Source organism: Simochromis diagramma, unplaced genomic scaffold, assembly GCF_900408965.1.
Source record: "Simochromis diagramma unplaced genomic scaffold, fSimDia1.1 OVJJ01000348.1, whole genome shotgun sequence".
In the NCBI taxonomy this organism is placed as follows: domain Eukaryota; kingdom Metazoa; phylum Chordata; class Actinopteri; order Cichliformes; family Cichlidae; genus Simochromis; species Simochromis diagramma.
This window is the reverse complement of record NW_024386755.1, coordinates 2,918,569-2,937,500: the sequence shown is the minus strand read 5'-3', so window position 1 is coordinate 2,937,500 and position 18,932 is coordinate 2,918,569. Positions and strand designations below refer to the sequence as shown.

At 41.8% G+C, this 18,932-nt stretch overlaps 1 protein-coding gene across 5 annotated transcripts in view; it reads right to left on the bottom strand.

Annotated features, from left to right (window-relative positions):
- Positions 1-14,108, bottom strand: part of LOC120729670 (endothelin-converting enzyme-like 1) — a 60,045-nt gene extending 45,937 nt beyond the window's left edge. For 2 of the 5 annotated variants that reach the window (XM_040025437.1, XM_040025471.1), the window contains exons 1-6: positions 13,919-14,108; positions 4,247-4,468; positions 3,276-4,148; positions 2,262-2,330; positions 1,664-1,774; positions 1,482-1,574 (exon numbers count right to left, since the gene is read on the bottom strand). In XM_040025437.1, coding sequence (XP_039881371.1) covers positions 1,482-1,574; positions 1,664-1,774; positions 2,262-2,330; positions 3,276-4,133 — 1,131 coding nt within the window. In that variant the 5' untranslated portion in view covers positions 4,134-4,148; positions 4,247-4,468; positions 13,919-14,108. Of the gene's footprint in view, positions 1-1,481; positions 1,575-1,663; positions 1,775-2,261; positions 2,331-3,275; positions 4,469-13,918 lie in introns of all 5 variants that reach the window. The other 3 variants (XM_040025455.1, XM_040025446.1, XM_040025463.1) reach the window with 3 other exon arrangements.
- Positions 14,109-18,932: the final 4,824 nt, after the last annotated feature.

Here is an 18,932-nt window from a genome sequence, read left to right as displayed (position 1 = left end):
CAGATATATGCAAACCCTTAGAGGTGGTGTGATGAGCTCAGTGACTTGGAAGGGGCTCAAGGAAGAGCTGCTGCTGCTCTGCATCACACAGAGCCACTTGAGGTGAGGAATCTGACTAGGACACCTCTTAAAGTGAGGTGTTTCAGGCATGTCCAGCTGGGAGCAGACCCCAGTTAGACACCTGGAGAGATTATTTCTCTTGCCTGGCTCAGGAATGCCGTGGTATCCCAGAGGAGCTAGAGGTGGCAGTAGGGCAGAGGGAGGCCTGGCTGTCTTTGCGACCCTTTCTTGGAGTGGTGAAATGAATGGACGGATGGAATTCTAGACTCCATTCACTATTGCAACATCACAGATGAGGTCACTAACCAAAAAGGTTACTGTGGCAACAGATGTAAAACATACATAAAACATGGGGCACTCTGGCGGTCCAGGGATTTAAGATTGTGAAGATAAAATAAAATGCACTATCCCCATCGCCCATCATTTCACTTTTTTCTTGCCATCACTATTGTCAGCTGTTGAATAATGTGTAATGTTGCATTGCATGTCTGCAGCAAAACTGAAGAAACATAAGACTGGACTCCAGATCCAGTCAAAAGCAAATATTTTTTCTTACAAAACACTGAAGTGATTTAGCAGCAGCCTCTGATCGAATCTCAAGCCTCTAATATGCTTCTTCCTATGTGTCCCTCTTTTTTCTCCTCAGCATCTCTCACACCCCTTTTATCCACATTCAAGTTCAAACTGTGTGTGGAGTTTCTTTCTTTCTTTTTTTTGGCTGAGAAACTAAAACTCAAACTGCTCATCTCCCTCTCAGTATATGTCCAGTTTCCATCTCTCCAGCTTCCCCCTTCAGCCATCCCTCAGCCATGAAACATAGTGAGGATTCTCTGTCACTGTACACGCTGCTTCACAGAAGAGCTTCCTCCTTCTCTTTCTCCATCTTTCCCGCTGTCTCCAGTGTCTTTCCCTTTCCTCTCACCTCCCTCCCTCACTTCAACCCCAAAACACCACCTCGTTTTCTTGAGTCAGAACTCGTCAGTACAGCCGTGGACTTTTGTATAAACCTTCGAGTCCTGCTAACCTTAATGTGTTTGTGTTACCAGGAATCTGGAGCGGAGTGTGTTTTGAAGTCACGGTGTGGGAATAGGAGTTTTTTGGAGTCGTCACTTTTCACCTTTCACGGACATCTGCACTGAGTGGGATTCAGGGAGAATCGCCACGGGACCACAATGCCTGGATTTTGTATATAGTTGTGTGTTTTCCACCCCCTGTCAATAAATCCACCTTCACTAAAAGTCTCGCCTTTGGGCCCTACTTTCACTGCAACTCCAACACAGTTGGAGTTCAAATCTTAATCCATCACGTCTGCTTCGACCCAGAATATATAGAGATATCTATCTATCTATCTATCTATCTATCTATCTATCTATCTATGTATATGTATGTGTTCTGGTTGTACATGCACGTGCACTACTCACGCTGGGAGCAATACGCTGCAGCTGCCTAAGGGTGATGCGGTTATACATGGTGCTGATGTCCTTTCTTTGGTCATCATATTCTGACACAGTGATCTGGAAAGAGAGGAAATTTTACTCAGCACTGCGCACAGACTCATGTGAAAAAAGAAACACACACACACACACACACACAATCAGCTTACATTGGCCAGACGGGTCTCCAGCTGTATAATCTCCGTGGACTTCTGTGTGGCGTTGTGAGCTCCCAGCATGCTCAGCAAGCGCTCCATCAGACCCTTGTATGCCGTCAGGATCTGAGAAGCAGAGTGATATCAGCACTAATAGACAGGAGGTGCTGCTGAGACATCGTCAATAATGTCCGGAGACGGCGGTGACATGTGGCAAAGTGGACAGCACAACAACACCACAGTGGGTGACAGAGGAAAACAGGTGGATGGATGAAGAAGAGCGAATGAAGAGTCAATAGGGCAGATGGGAGGAAGAGAGATGGAGGAAAGGACTGAGGGAGAGAAGATGGGGGAAAGAGGGGAAAGAGGAAGGGAGGGTGGCAAAGAGAAGTGGAAAAGAAAGCAAAAGAAAAAGATGATGTAGGAAGGAGAGAAGAGAGAAGCGAGAAGGCAGGCAATGGTTGGGGTCAAACAGGAGGTGGGATGAAATGATGATGAAATTTAGGCCAGTGAAAGGAAGAAGAATCAGGGAAGTAATGAGAGGAAGGGAGAAGGAATGGAGGAGGAAAAGTGGAGGGATACTGGTGGGTGGTAATAGAGGGAGAAAGCTCACCTTTGTACTATCTTCATCCTGGCCCAGATAGAGACTTCTTTCAGGCAGTGTGAGCCCTTCCTGATCAATCTGCACCAACATATGCACACATACAGTCAAAAGCTCAGGAGAGTTTTTATCTGCCATGTAGTCACATGTTTTACTAAGCACCCCACTGGTACATATTCAAAGGGTTGATTAATATTTGATACTCTGAAAAAATGGTAACATTTACAAACCATTCTCCACACTGTATGCTAAACATTAATTATTTATAACATTTAATGAATAATTCACACAGAGTAATTCATCTTTTATTAAACTGCAGATGTTTGACAACTAATATTACTGGGTTTTGTGAAAATCCTATCCAGAAGTTTTGGTTTTAAAAAAACTAAATATAACTCTCCACACACTTATAGTCTTCTGACTAAAATCTAAACATGTGACCTATGCATGAATCCTGGGTCAAAATAGGGGCTTCCAAAAACTTCAAATAGAATAAAGAATTAGACATTTGAAAGTGAAAATTATAAATTATACTAAAAAAATTTTTATTAACCAAAGAAAAGAAAAGAAAAAAGCAGCACTGCTGGAGGCTCTCTGTCTGACAGGTAAAACTGGATTTCTGTTCTATCTACCCCATACTGGGCGCCAAAGTAGAAACAGCTGTTTGCTGTGGGCCGAGATCCAGCTACCTTAAAACACACCATTGGTGAGAAAGAGAGTAGTTTAATCCCTGGCTCTATTAGTTTGCCCTCATGTGTACATAATGTAATATTAAATTGTTTTATTCCATGAGAGTTTTTTTTTAAAATAAATAAATAATTTAATATGACTTTGGCCAGTTTCGACAGCACTAATGATAATAATATGTTGGTAAAGAGGCAAGTTCAGCTCTAATTTAGACTTCCATTGGACCTTTTGTGCCATTGTTGCACTGTATTTGGAAAAACCCCCACATTTTTTTAATACCATTAAAAACTCACACAACAAGCATTTTCAAATGGACTGAGTTTTCTCATAAGTTCTCACCCTGATAGCATTCCTTGAGGAGTTTTTGTCATCCACATTGACGGTGAGGGAGAAGAAGACAGCAGTGCTGTACTCTCCCTGCGTCCTATAGAGCAGCTCATTAAAGTCCGGTCTCTGTGGTGCACCCTCCCTTTCCCACCCTGCAGCACCAGGGGGAGCCCCCACCAGGTCCCACCCTCCACAGCTGTCTATTACCTCCATCATGGGGTCAGACCCCAGCTTGTCAATCTCCTGGATGTTGATGCAGGATCGATAGAACTCCTTGACTTTACGCTCTGCTGAGTTGGGCCCACGCCTCCGAATTGGCTCCAGCAGAAGGCGCTGTAGTTTCTCCTCATTATGTTCTCCTATGGCAGTAATGATGCCGTAGCTGAGCTTGTCCTCTGGGATGCCATGGCGCCTCAGCCAACCACCACAGGCGAAGGAATAGAAATCCTGGCATGGCTGGATGGTTGGGTCGATATTGGCCTGAACAAAACGAGCAGCCCGCAGGAGGGAGCGTTTCCGCTGGCAGTCCTGACGGCACTGCATGTCCTGGTGGGCGTCCAGTGAAATGTACTTGAGTGCCAGCATGCTTCCCAGGATGACACACATGCCTGCAGCAAAGACCAGTGCAGAGAGGAGGCAGATTTCCCTCCGGCTCCATCGAGGGAGGCCCCCACTGTTGCCGGTGCTCCCTGGATCTTTGTTTCGACCACCTGACCAGGTCCCTCCCCGACTTCGTCCCATGTGACGGTCCAAGCTGCCCCCCAAATGAAGAGTCATACCATTACTGAGGATATCACTGCTGTAGCGACCGCCATATTTAACTTCCTGGAACTCATCATAGTGGGCTGTTAGTGAGTACGTCTTCTCCATCTTAAAGTAGAGTTTCTAGTCAACAAAGAGAAAGAGGAAGGGATGGAATTGGAGTTATTTTTGTGTTCAGAGTACTTTTATGACCGCTCCTACCGAGGCAGAAGCATAAATACCTTGTATGGGGCAAAACACTCAACTGATGTCAAAATAATCCTGTTGGCCTTCTTTAGGAAAAGTCCCCTTTATTCTTTTTAAATCAAAAGCCAGCAGAGCAAGAGACTTCCATTGTTAACAAGGAATCTCTCGGGTCCCGCTCTCTCTCACTCATTCTCCTCCCCTCTGCTCCCTTTCCATTTGTTTTTCTCTCTCTCTCTCTCCAACCAGTTACAGGTCACCTGTCGATAAAAAAAAAAAGAAATGAGACAGAGCAGGGCTGTAAGTCGACAGAAAGATGGGAAATTGAATCCATGATAACAGCCGCACAGGATGACAAAACAGCATCTGTTTTGCCACATTTCCCCCCACTTTGTCTCCGTCTGTTTGTCAGGTAAAGCTGTTGGATTGGTTGGTGATAGTCAACCCACAAGGAGACGATGCCCCCCCTCCCAAACTGAATTATGGCTTTGGACAGATCAATGGCGAGTGAGAGCAAAGACTTGAGCATCAGCTGGGCAAAGATAGGTGTGGCAATCACCATAACGTAGCCCATCTCAGTCCGAATTGATGTAAAATTTTACTATATTGCAGATGGGTAGATAAAATGTATTACCTCTGTTTTGCCGAACGTATATATGAGTGGACCATCATAATACACCTGCCAAGAGCAGACCAATGTTTCTGATCATTTTGAAGAAGTAAAACTGAATTGGAAATGCCTTCCTCCTTAATATAGCTGCAGAAATGCAGTTTCCATGTCACTTTTTTACTTACACGCCTGCCAACTCCCTGTTGATTAATGTAAAACACAAGGTGACAGAAAAACGGAAAATTGAATCTATAAGTACAAAAGCAGAGAACGACAGAAACAGCATCTGCTTCGCAACACTTTCCCCCACTTTGTCTCTGTCGGTTTTTCAGCTGAAGTTGTTGAATTGATTGGTGATGGTAAACGCACAGGGAAACTATGTCCCCTCACCAACTTGTGACACATCAATGGAGAAGACTTGGAACAAAGATTTAAGCATCAGATGGACAAAGATAGGTGAGTCAGTCCAGTTTGACACAAAACATTTATTACTGCAGAAGGACTGAGACAGTTGATCACCTGATGACACACAAGCTGACTTGCTGTGGACCGAGCTAATACGCCAGCAAAGAGTGGACCAGTGTTTCCTGTCATTCTAAGTAAAAGTGAAGGGTATTTTCTTTTAAGGGCTTTTTCTTTCTTAATGTCACTTCAGATATCATATATGTTTGTGTTGCATGTGCCTTCCTGTTTATGAAAAAAAGGTAGACCCTTTGCAGAGAACTTAAAAGAACACCAAGTTCTCACACGATGAGCAGCTGCATTTGAATTTTAACACAAACACTCATAAAGCTCTTAACATGCATTTCTGTAACACATTAAAATGTATTCTTTTTCACTTTTGGCTGTGTTCTACATGTAGCTTTTAAGTTATATCACTGGTCTTTAGAAAGTTACACTGACTGATTGATTTTTGGATGGTGTCCCAATCGGAGCTTGTAAGCGTGCCCAAGTCTGTGTGTGTGTGAGAGAGAGAGTGAGAGTGAGACAGAGGTTTTTTTAGTGGCTAGGCACAATGGACCTGCTGAAAGCTGTGAACGCTATCTGTAAATATTGATCCCTGTTATCTCCACTGAGGATAGCAAACTTCAGCACTGATTACTTTAAACAGCTCTCCTTATAAGAATGCTGTATGTAGACAAGAAGAAAAGAAAAAGCAAGAAAAGGAAGAAGGACAAAAAAAATTAAATAAACTAAAGAAGGCCTTATAGGTAAACAGGTGTATAGCTTTCCCCATTCTGTGGCAGATGGATGATGAGTTGGTTCAAATGTTGAGTTTTAGTGGGAAAAGGGCAGCCTAAAAAAACCCCAATACTGTAGAAAGTGTGCATGCGCAGTGCAGGGATAACATTATTGTCTATCACTGCAGAGATGTGGACTTTCGGTCTCAGTAATTGCATGTTTGAACAAATACAGCCATCTTTATTGGAAGGGTATCTACTCTTAACTTCTGATTATGCCTGCATTCAGGATAACTCTAAATAAAGGTATGATTCATGCTTTGGGACAGTAGCAGGAAGCAGCAAGATATCGGAGCAAGCACCAAATAGCAAAATGGAAAGCAAAGACTAAACAAAGCCTTACATGTGGTCATAGTGTCCACAGTGTCCAGAGTTAAGGGTTAATTTATTTGGAGTCATATTTTGGAACTTTTGTCCAGTACTCTCTTTTAGCATTGTTTTTCTGTACCAACTCATGAGGAAAATATCTGGCTACACTCCTCTGTCTACTGACTGGTGACGACAAAAGCCTGTGATTGGTTTTACACATTGTTTTGAAAAATGTTTACTGGGATGGTCTAAAGTCAACATTGTACTTTATCAGAAATGTTCAATAGGTGAATATCCTCCTGTCCAGCATTTTTCTGTCTAACAATTTTTGCACAAGTGTACATCCACTTCACATTGATGCTGAAAAGCTGTGAAAAATGAAGCAGAGTTGTTGCGCGTCATTCGCCCAATGATATCTCTCGTTATGATTGACAGCGTTTTTCTTTTGCCTTTGAGTGTGGCTGTGAACACTTCCTATTTTATAACTGCTTTACCTGCAGCACAGCCTGACTCTGAAAGCTTGTATGTAAGGTTCGTGGCTGGTCTGACGTGCATGATGGTAAATAAATGTTTTTTTACATTTTTTAAAATCATAAATGTTTTGGTTTTCTAACAATTTAATAATTATGATTCATTTCATGTGTATGTGCCTTTCAAACATCTCAAGGTAAACTTGTATACATACAGCATTTAAAGCCATATATACAATTATAATAACCAAATAAATAAAATCACAAAGCAAAATTATTTAAAAAAAAAAAAACTGATCACAGTAACAAAGGCCATGCTACAATGAAGGCTATGCAAGTCTGAACAGGTTCTGAGATGAGATTTAAAAATAGAGGCAGTTTATGGTTTGGAGATCTGGAAGAAGTGTGTTTCAAATCTTGGGGCAGAGCAACTAAAGGCTCTAAGTCTCATGGCAGTCAGATGCAGCAGAAGGAACAGACAAAAGAGAAGCTGAAGAGGACCAGAGTGTGCTAGAGAGTAAGTATTAGGAAGATCAGATAAGTATAGAGGAGTAAGGTTATGAAGGGCTTTGAAAGTGAGAAGGAGGATCTTGAAGTTAATGTGTAGGTGAACTGGAAGCCAATGGAGCTGTTTAAGAACAGACGTTATGTGTTCAGTGACTCTGGTTCGGGATATAATGTGGGCAGCTGAATTCTGAACCAACTGCAGTTTATGGAGAGATTCATGAGAAAGACTGTGGAGAAGAGAATTACAGTAACCAGGATGAGATGTGACAAGAGCATTGACAGGTATGGCTGTGGAGAATAAGTGAGGAACAAAGGGGTTATTATTGTGAAGATGAAGGTAGGCAGACCAGGTGATATTGTTTATGTGCCGTGATGGAAAGACTACTGTCAAGGATGATACCCAAACTCTTAACCCGAGGGGAAGGTATGACAACAGAGGTATCAATAGACATTTAAAAAAGTTATAAGACTTAGACGGTACAAAATTGGTGTTCAGTTTTATTACCATTAAGTTTAAGAAAATTGTGTGTAAACCAAACTTTACTTGCATTTAAATGTTCAGAAATGGATGTGGATGGGTGAGCAGAAGTGGGAAGAGAAATAGAGCTGTGTGTCATCTGCATAACAGTGAAATTGAATCTAATATTTCCAGAAAATATTACTAAGGTAAAGATGACCCCTAAAGCTTGTCTGGGGGCTGGAGGGGATATCATCAACCTCTCAGCCTTTACATCCTTCTAGTGCAGTGCAAAGCTGGCAGGTGGTTAGTGCAGTGCACAGAGATGTGAACAAACTAAAGTGAGCTGAAAGAGGAGAAAAAACAGGGTGAAAGTGAAAGCCAAGTATTGTGTGTCTCTGTGCAATGTCACTATCAATGTAACTTATCATCCATCAACCTTCTGCTTTGTCACACACACACATGCACACCATAAACATGCTGGATCTATAAAACTGTAACTGATCACTATTACCCTCTTGCACTTCATGCACATAATTTATTATAATGTAAATAAAATCAAATTATTGTTAAAATTATACACCACACAATCTCCTCCTGCAAGTTCTCCCCTTCTCTCTTTCAGCTACAGACACGAACACACATACACATCTTCTTTGTGTCACAATTCCTTACGCGTTATAATAAATTATGACACACACACTCACATGTGCACACACACCATCACACACTGAGTGGACATCCAGCTTATGGCTAATGGATTGGATCTTGCGGGTACCATCGCAGAGAAAGGCATGTGTGATAAATGGCTATTTATCGAACATGACAGGGCCTAATATCTGAGAGGTATACTAACGCAGCAGCAGACACACACACACAAACACACACACACAAACACACAAACACCCTTTCTTTTTCCTCACTCACACACTTTCCATCCACGTAACAAAAGCACACCCATGCAGATGCATAGCACCATGTCACTGGTCAAATATTTCCCTTAAATCTTATAAGGAAAATATAGCCTTTTGTTTTCTGATAGCTGTGGTTCTCTAAGAGTGATCTGGTACCATTTCTAGTACTGGGATCTTACTTAAGGGGACATTAAGCTAACACACTGCCGTGGCAAGCTTATTCTGTCAGAACTACTATAGTTCTAGTTTTCAAAATTTGCCAAACAGCTATTTCTACAACTTTCTATAAAACACTCATTTCAGACAGTTTTTTCTTCACTTGGACCTTTATGACATCACAGAGAGAGGTTTTTCTTAATATGGCCATCTAAGGCACACAGCTCTAACTACGAGCACAGAAGTCACACCCACCTGCCTTCCAACTCTTAGCTTCAAGATAGAGGGGATAAAATTCAATTCAATTCAGTTTTTGTAAAGAGCCAAATCACAGCAAATCACAGCCTCCCATTCTACTTTTAAATATCTTAGGAACCACAAGTAAACCAGCAGTCTGAGAAATGGCGTGTTTCAGAGAGTAGATGAACTGTGGGGATGTACCAAGGCCCAGTATGAAATTGCTGAAGATTAATCTGAACTTTAATTCAATCTAGTTCCATTTAGGTAACAGCATTCGTCCCAAGGCACTTCATAATATAAAGTAAAGACGATACACTATTAAAGAGAGCACATCAACTATCTTGTTGTCCTCTAGAAGCATGCACTTTGCAGTGGTGGGGATGAAGAAATCCCTTTTTGAGGCTAAGGGTGGGGCAGCGACCTACTGTAAACTGGGAACTGAGCGGCCAAAAAAGGCCAAAAAAAAAAGCACGTCTTTTATAAGAAAGGACAGAATCTTGCAATTCTAACAGTCCAGGAATAAAACCATGGTGTTTAAATCAAGCATAATACAGTGGGGCAAAAAAGTATTTAGTCAGCCACCGATTGTGCAAGTTCCCCCACTTAAAATGATGACAGAGGTCAGTAATTTGCACCAGAGGTACACTTCAACTGTGAGAGACAGAATGTGAAAAAAAAAAAATCCATGAATCCACATGGTAGGATTTGTAAAGAATTTATTCGTAAATCAGGGTGGAAAATAAGTATTTGGTCAATAACAAAAATACAACTCAATACTTTGTAACATAACCTTTGTTGGCAATAACAGAGGTCAAACGTTTACTATATGTCTTTACCAGGTTTGCACACACAGTAGCTGGTATTTTGGCCCATTCCTCCATGCAGATCTTCTCGAGAGCAGTGATGTTTTGGGGCTGTCGCCGAGCAACACGGACTTTCAACTCCCGCCACAGATTTCCTATGGGGTTGAGGTCTGGAGACTGGCTAGGCCACTCCAGGACTTTCAAATGCTTCTTACGGAGCCACTCCTTTGTTGCCCGGGCGGTGTGTTTTGGATCATTGTCATGTTGGAAGACCCAGCCTCGTTTCATCTTCAAAGTTCTCACTGATGGAAGGAGGTTTTGGCTCAAAATCTCACGATACATGGCCCCATTCATTCTGTCCTTAACACGGATCAGTCGTCCTGTCCCCTTGGCAGAAAAACAGCCCCATAGCATGATGTTTCCACCCCCATGCTTCACAGTAGGTATGGTGTTCTTGGGATGCAACTCAGTATTCTTCTTCCTCCAAACACGACGAGTTGAGTTTATACCACAAAGTTCTACTTTGGTTTCATCTGACCACATGACATTCTCCCAATCCTCTGCTGTATCATCCATGTGCTCTCTGGCAAACTTCAGACGGGCCTGGACATGCACTGGCTTCAGCAGCGGAACACGTCTAGCACTGCGGGATTTGATTCCCTGCCGTTGTAGTGTGTTACTGATGGTGACCTTTGTTACTTTGGTCCCAGCTCTCTGCAGGTCATTCACCAGGTCCCCCCGTGTGGTTCTGGGATCTTTGCTCACCGTTCTCATGATCATTTTGACCCCACGGGATGAGATCTTGCGTGGAGCCCCAGATCGAGGGAGATTGTCAGTGGTCTTGTATGTCTTCCATTTTCTGATGATTGCTCCCACAGTTGATTTTTTCACACCAAGCTGCTTGCCTATTGTAGATTCACTCTTCCCAGTCTGGTGCAGGTCTACATTACTTTTCCTGGTGTCCTTCGAAAGCTCTTTGGTCTTGGCCATGGCGGAGTTTGGAGTCTGACTGTTTGAGGCTGTGGGCAGGTGTCTTTTATACAGATGATGAGTTCAAACAGGTGCCATTCATACAGGTAACGAGTGGGGGACAGAAAAGCTTCTTACAGAAGACGTTACAGGTCTGTGAGAGCCAGAGATTTTCCTTGTTTGAGGTGACCAAATACTTATTTTCCACCCTAATTTACGAATAAATTCTTTACAAATCCTACCATGTGAATTCATGGATTTTTTTTTCACATTCTGTCTCTCACAGTTGAAGTGTACCTCTGGTGCAAATTACTGACCTCTGTCATCATTTTAAGTGGGGGAACTTGCACAATCGGTGGCTGACTAAATACTTTTTTGCCCCACTGTAGGTCTGTTTTAAGTGTCTATTCCTTCTTTTTGAGGGTGATTTGAGCCAGCTGTGAACACATTTGATTTCCACTGTGTCCAGACAACATGCTGTACAAACTAACTCTGACTGAGTATATCCCGGCGCTTAGGTGGATCCGTTTCTGATTCCAGGTTTTGCTGGTAAGAAAGATGCTTCAGTGATGTGTGCACAAAAAACTGCTTTTGTATAGGTGCTAGTGTTTACATATGAAACTGCGGTTCCGTGAATGCCCTCATGGGTGAACTGTCAGGACCATGGAGCCAATTTTAAAGTTATGAAGTTGTCCTTTAAGCAAACTGCAGACTCAGAAGGTTGCATGGACCTTCCCATTGCTTTTCTCACCGCTAATAATAAATCCTTGAGAGGAGCTCAATGCATAATCAATAAGCAGAGGCCTCCAATCATATCAGGGTCAGGTTCACACCACTGTAGATGGATCAAAGTACTACTGGGCTTGGAATGTGGAGTTACTGGTGTGAGTTAACTGATTTCAGTAATGTGGACAGGCAATTTTACTGGTGTAGATTTATTTACTCCTCATTTCCTAAAACGAGCATATCAAATGCTCATTGTGTATCAGCATGAGCTGTAGTAACACATCAACAGATCTAAAGTGTTCCCCGTGGTCTAAGGAGGCAGACAGATTTGCTGCTAGCGAGATGGAATGTCACCTGGGGCAAACATCGGCTGGCATCAGAGCTGCGAAGTTGCTTAAACGATTGCTAGGAAGACCATCAAGATTAAAACCATAAATACCAGCTCTGCCAGTGTTATGCATTCACCCATTAACAAATGGTAGCAAAATAGTGACCCCACCAACAAATACATAAAGAGCTACACCCTCATATTCATTTCCTAGCTGAAAACTTTTTTTTGGCACAGGATTTTGAGATACTGTACTTGTCTTCCACAAAACTAAACCATACTCCGGATGCTGCTTTTTACCCACCTTGCCTTCATATTAATACAAATTGACACAGAGCAAACTTCCTGCCGCACCTTCACTGTAGTTTGTGAGGATATTTAGTGTTGCCCAGAAATAACAGCTTAGCGGCACCCTCTCCCCTCCCCGCCACTTTTATCTCTGCTCGGGAAAGTTACGTCACCTGAAAGCATTCTATAAATGGACTTATTATCCCTTAATCAAAGTGGTCACAGAGCCTGCCCCAAAAGCTTCACGGTGCTCTGAAGGTTCAGCGTGGAAGCCAGCCTTATCGCCGGTCGCCAGAGGCAAGGGTATAGTGCTGCGGTGCGTTTGTATGGGCTACAGATTTGGACACACAGCTCAAGGGTCCTGCAGTGTAACGGGACTTAGACATGTACCCAAGCAAAGCCTCCTTTGTGCTGCTTTTAAAAACTATGTGTGTTGTGTATACGGAGTAAATGTCCCACATCAGACTTACTGGAGAACTTTTTTTTTTTTAAGGAACACACTGGGCTCCTTATTCTTGTTTTATTATTAAAACAGATGAGTTTGAGTCATCCTGAAGAAAAATTAAGTAGCCCCCACCCCACCCCACCCCACCCCCTGCTCTCTCTCTCTCTCTCTCTCTCTCACATACACATTGGCAGGAATGAAGTGCTCACATACTGTAACTCTATTATCTTTAATGAGTCCCCAGGCTCTCCTTTTCCAGCACTGTGCCAAACTACAGTTCAAACATCAGGATTATTACAGTTTTAATTTGATCTAGGCAAACATTTATTTGATCTGCTTTATTTTATTAGTTAGGCAGTTTTGGTGGATTTCGCTGAAAAGAACCAAGAACCAATATTTTTAAAGAAATAAACTACAATAAATAAACAAATAAATTAAATCGTGCTTCATGGTGCCAGATTTTCATTATAGAAAAACGATTTTTTTAATGGTTTTTATGATTTTAGATGGAAAATTCTGACCAGAGCAGAGCAGTTTCTCTCATGTATAGACCTCTGTCTGCAGGGTGGCTGTTGGCACAGAGGCGCTAATTCAAATAAAACTTTCTGGCGCTGCGAAAAGTGAGTAAAAAGTGCGTAAAGACACAGAATGAACTGCTGTGAGTGCGCGAGGAGAACGCATACACATGTCATTTATTCCCAAGTTTATTCCTTAGTAAGTTTGTGCACGTTGTTAATTTCAGCCGGATACACAGGCTGCATTTAGAGCCAGCGAGGCACGCGGACCTGTCGGACCAGCGCACGTCGTTCGACCGGAAAAGAACGCACTCAGTCAGCAGCCAATTAAAGTCTCTTCCACGCGCAGCATCTCGCGCATCAATTTCTCTCTTTTTACTTTTGCCCACCAAAACTTCTGTCCACGTTCGCACAGACACACCGCGAACTAGGAGCACACGTGCATGGCGAAAGCGCAGACTTCTCACTGAAAGGGTGTCTTACTTGGACGTGATTCCCAAGTCAATCTGTGGCACTTTCCCGCCCTATCCCCGCTCTCCGTAATTCACAAAACACACAAAATGATCAGATTTGGAATCATAAGAACCACCCAGCCCCCTGGTCCCAGCCTGCCGTCACATACACATACGGTGCGCCCTGGCTGGCTCTCTGAGGGAGGAGCAGTTTCAGAACGCTCATTAGAGGTGTGGATATCCGCAGACTGATGGAAACTTGTGCAAGAAAAGATCTTACCTGTGGTGAGTCAATTAAAATCCCTGCTGGGAGTGTAAAAAAAAAAAAAACGCTACTGCATGTGTGTGTGTGAAGGGAAGAGATCCACTCCTCTGAAGGATCTGGCTAGATTATCCGACTCCCCCCCCCAACTCCTCCTCCGGACATCGGCACACACCGGGATCCGCACCGCGTTCTGCTGCCGCTGCAGCTCACAGCCTCCGATGTATGGAGGAAAGAGAGAGAGAGAGAGAGGAGAGAGAGAAGAGAAAGAGGAGGGGGTCTATTAACGAGAAAAGGTCCACACAGACACACACATCAACACTTAGGCACAAACAGATGTTCCTCCTTTAGTCCACTTAACATTTTCTCTAATTGGCGCTACTTTTAAATAATCACTACTCCGGTGAGTGATTATAAAACCAGAAGCACACTCGGTACATTTTCATGCTGGTGCAAATGCTTTAACTTAATATACTGGCTCAGTAATTACCGTTAATTCTGATCTCTTATGTAAGAAGATGGACTTTTGAGACTCAGTGAGCGTCACAAAATTCTCATTTCATTAGAAAAGCAGCCACTGCTGACTCATGCATTAGCGCGCAGTTCCACGCACATTAAAATCACCTGAAACCTGCTCAAAACAACATCAGACCTCCCGTTCACTTTGCTGTAATATTAATCGCTTTTCAACTTTCCCTCACACAGCGTTGAAGGAGTTTTCAATTAAAATCGCCGATTCTACCAGCCCAGAGAGGGAACATCAGCTCATTCCCAAATGAGGGAGCCTATTCCACTGATTGATACCATCAGGCTGAGCGGAGCCTCCAAGTCTATTTGAATAAATCTTGTGGTCTAAACAACCACTAAAACCATGAGCTACAGAAACATTCATCTCCACGTGGCCTCAAAGTCACACTAACCAAAGTAATCAAACCAAAAGCTCCACTAATATTATAATGTAAATCAGCTGAGTAACTGAGTGTCCGGTTCACTTGCAGTGATTGTTCAGCGAGAGGAAGGGAGGAGCACTGGTTTATGGTTGATTTTGGAGATTGGAACCCTAATTTCATTATTTTGTCCCTGACTTATTAACCCAGGAGAAAATTCTCAATATATTTTAATAATGAGCAAAAACAGTATTAAAAAATTGCTTTGACTCTAAATATGATATGGTTTAAATGTGAATTAAAAATGACACCAAAGCAGAGGAGTTTATGTTTAGAATTGCTACTGAAGTCAAAGGTAAATGAACAGATTTACATTTGCCAATGGAGGGAAAGGCCAAACAGTCAGAGAAATCCAAAAGGCTTAAGCAGGAAAGCCCTAAAAACAACAGAGGGCAGAAAGCCAGTTTATAGAACAGCATGAATCGAAATTGCTGTTTTATTATTTATTATTTATTATTAATTGTTAATGAGAGCCAAGTGTGCCAACAGTGGAAACTCTGAAAGCATCTGCTGAGCAGGTGTGGGATGACAAATCCTGGAAAGACTGATTTTTGATTAGTGGCAGATTTAAAGGTGCACCAATCAATTTTCTTTCATTCAGACACTTTGTAAGTAACACTCAGATTATGCAATAAGATAAGCATTACTTACATACACAGTCAGCAGTGAAGTCCCAGTTTGATTCCCTTTTTGCTGAACCTTTTGCCTTTTGCACCACTCTACACTCCCCTCACCACCAGCCAGTCATGGCAGATGGCTGTCCAACCCTGAGTGGTTCTGCTGGAGGTTTCTTCCTGTTTTATTCCTGGAGTTTTTCCTTGCCACTGTCACCAAATGCTTTTCTCTGCATTGTTGGGGCTTTACTTTACAGTATAAAGTACCTATAAAGACTGCTGTTGTGATTTGATGCTTTACAAATAAAATTGAATAGTTGCTTGTTAAGTGATGACAATTCATGTACGTAAAAGAAGTTGTCTTTTTTATCGTCTGCAAAGCTTTATCTCTTGTTTTTTCAACAGACATGAACGTAGCAAAATTATTTAGTCTCTTAATTGTTGTGTGTGGGGTTTGTTTTTTAGCACAATTCATATTTTTTACATTACCCATTTAATAACATGTAATCACTGACCTTGGATGAAGATTTCTCAAGTTTTGTCTGTTTCTTTGTACTCTAATATGCTAGCAATTGGGGTACATCAGTATATTTCTAATCTTCCTCCTTCATCTTCTTGGTGCTAATGTGTTTACATTAGTCGGCCATGAGGTAGCTGACTATCAGATGTCAACTAGCAAACTTCATTAATCCTAAAAACATCACGAGCATTTAGTTGCCAGTGATGTGCCAAGGGATAGCCTTCATATAAATGTTAATTTATGGTGACAAATTCACAAAAAACTATCCTTTCATCTCCCTCTTTGTAATATTTTTGTAATATTATTTTCTATATTATTGTAATATTTAATTAAAGTCATTTTGGTTTTATGGCTCTGAACGTTATTGTTTTGATCAACCTTCGGTACCATGTCTTGAACTTTAAACCAGTGGAAGTAAACTAGTGAGCAGTAGGGGAGATGGCCAGTAGGTGTTGGGCTATTGAGTCATTTCATTTTTCCATGTCTGCTTATGATACCATTATTCAAATTCACTCTTATAGCAATCAAGTAGTTAATAGGTCTGAAAGGCAGGTATGTTTGGGTATGTGTCTGGCTTGATTGCAATTCCTGATCTGGAGTGATTAACAAGCTGTTCTAGTGAGTCAGACTAGGAGGGCCATTTACAATTTGAGTCACAGCAGTATAATAAAGTTGAGCAATGACAGTTGTTTCTTTATTTTTAATCAAAAGAATGTACAATTTTAAAGCACTTTAGATACATTTTGAGACTTGAGTAGGACATGTACGATGCACCTTGGTCTTTTGCTCACATACATATGATACCTTGCACTTGCCTATGTGCTGATCAAGTTTCAGCCTCTCCTCAAGCCTGAAAAGATGGCACCGACTATTCACTGTGACCTTGACTCATAGTCTGTGGCTTTGGTTAATTCTCTTATCTAGAGCAGGCATTTCCTTTGAAAAGACTTTGATAAAGCCACTGTACCCTACCCAGCAACAGGAGAGCAGAAAAACGCTAGTGTAAGTTAGCTGCTCCACCAGTTCTGATGAACAGACTTAAAAGAGAGAATACAAGACAGATGGCCATGAATAAAATGTGCTAAATTTATACATATTTGAACCCGTTTTCCCAGGGTGTCAAGAATTGCATCTTTGAGGAAACATCAGGCATCTCTAAGATATACATTAGGTGTCCAGTATTTAACCTGACAGGTTAAATACCGGACACGGAAAACACTGAATAAATCAACATTAAGGAGGCAGTGTGAGAGGGGTGGCTGCCAATAAGAAGACCAAGGTACTCTTTCCAGATGTTTTGCACTATGTATGTACCCAAACACATTAGCACATAATAAAGCAAAATGACTTTAAAGCTTACATAATATTTTGAAATGAGAGAGCAAAAAGACTTTGACAAGCAAGAACCTAACAAGTGGAAATCGCCTTAACAAGGTGACAATGTTGTTAAACTACCCCCTAGTGGCTAAAAGAACAATTATTGTAGCTTTAAAGGTGACTCATTTTGCTTACTTGTAGCTCCATGTTTTAATTTTGGACTCTCCTAGAGTAGCTTTGCATTATTCAAAGCTTCTTTCTTTTGGAGCCTGCCTTTCTTTATTCTGATTGGCTGTGCCTTGTAGGAATAAAAAGCTTTAAAAAGCAAGTGGGTTGTCTGTGCTGTCTAAGATGACCCCCTTGTTGACATCATATAGTACCAAGAGTAGAAAAAACTGCCTTAAACAAGGGAGCTTTTAAACTCATAGGATTAACAGCACTTAAAATTTCAGCCATATAGAAATTTTGGTTTATTATGAAACACCACTTATAGGATTATTACATACATAACACAGTGATGAGGCAAAACATTATGACAACTGACAGGTGAAGTATGTATCACTGATTATCTTTATTGTGGAACCTGTTAAGGAGCAAGTGAACAGTTTATTCTCAAAGTTGATGTTAGAGGCAGGAACGAAGGACAACGGTAAGGATTTGAGCGAGTTAGACATGGACCAAACTGTGATAGCTAGACGACTGGGTAAGAGCATCTCCAAAACTGCAGTGGTCAGCATGTATCAAAAGTGGTCCAAAGAAGGAACAGTGATGAACCAGTGGCGGGGTCATGGGAGTCTAAGGCTCATTGATGCACATGCGGAGTGACCAACCAACAGACAAGCTACTGTAGCTCAAACTTATGACAAAGTTAATGCTGGTTCTGATAGGAAAGTGTCAGAATACACACAGTACTTTGCAATTTGCATCATATGAATCTGCATAGCTACAGATCAGTCAGGGTGCCCATGCTGACCCTTATCTAGCACCGAAAGCACCACCAATGGGCACGGCATCAGAACTGGACCACAAAACAATGGCAGAAGGTGGCCTGGTCTGATGAACCATCTTCATCAGATTGTATATATATATATATATATATATATATATATATATATATATATATATATATTCAAATATGTGTGTGTGTATATGTTTGGAGCTGGCTAATTACAGATGACTGACTGCATGTTCACTTAATGTGAGATGCTGATACTGAGCTAATTAGTTTCTATAATATTTTAACATTTGCAGAAAAGACACAGACATTCCCTGATGCTTTGCCTACATTTTCATTTACCTTAAATTGCTAATCACTTTGTACACAGTGCGTCCCTCCTTGCTCTTATTGATGCGATTTTCTAATTCAGATTACTTTTAGCTCGAGGCCATTTTATCCCACCGTCCCCACCAGTTCCCGTGCACATTTCAATACCAGGTAACAACAGTGAGGGAAACGAGGCAAACTGGCCTATAATTCGGCTTAGTGAAGCAGTGGATTTGGGTTCAGCTGTCGGCCCAGAAGCAGAACACTTGGCAAAATTATGCCACAACACTCGCGGCCTACAGACCCAGAATTATAACAAGTGCCCCAGTAGACTAGAGAGGAAGGGAGGTAGTGCAGTGCAGCCGGGGGA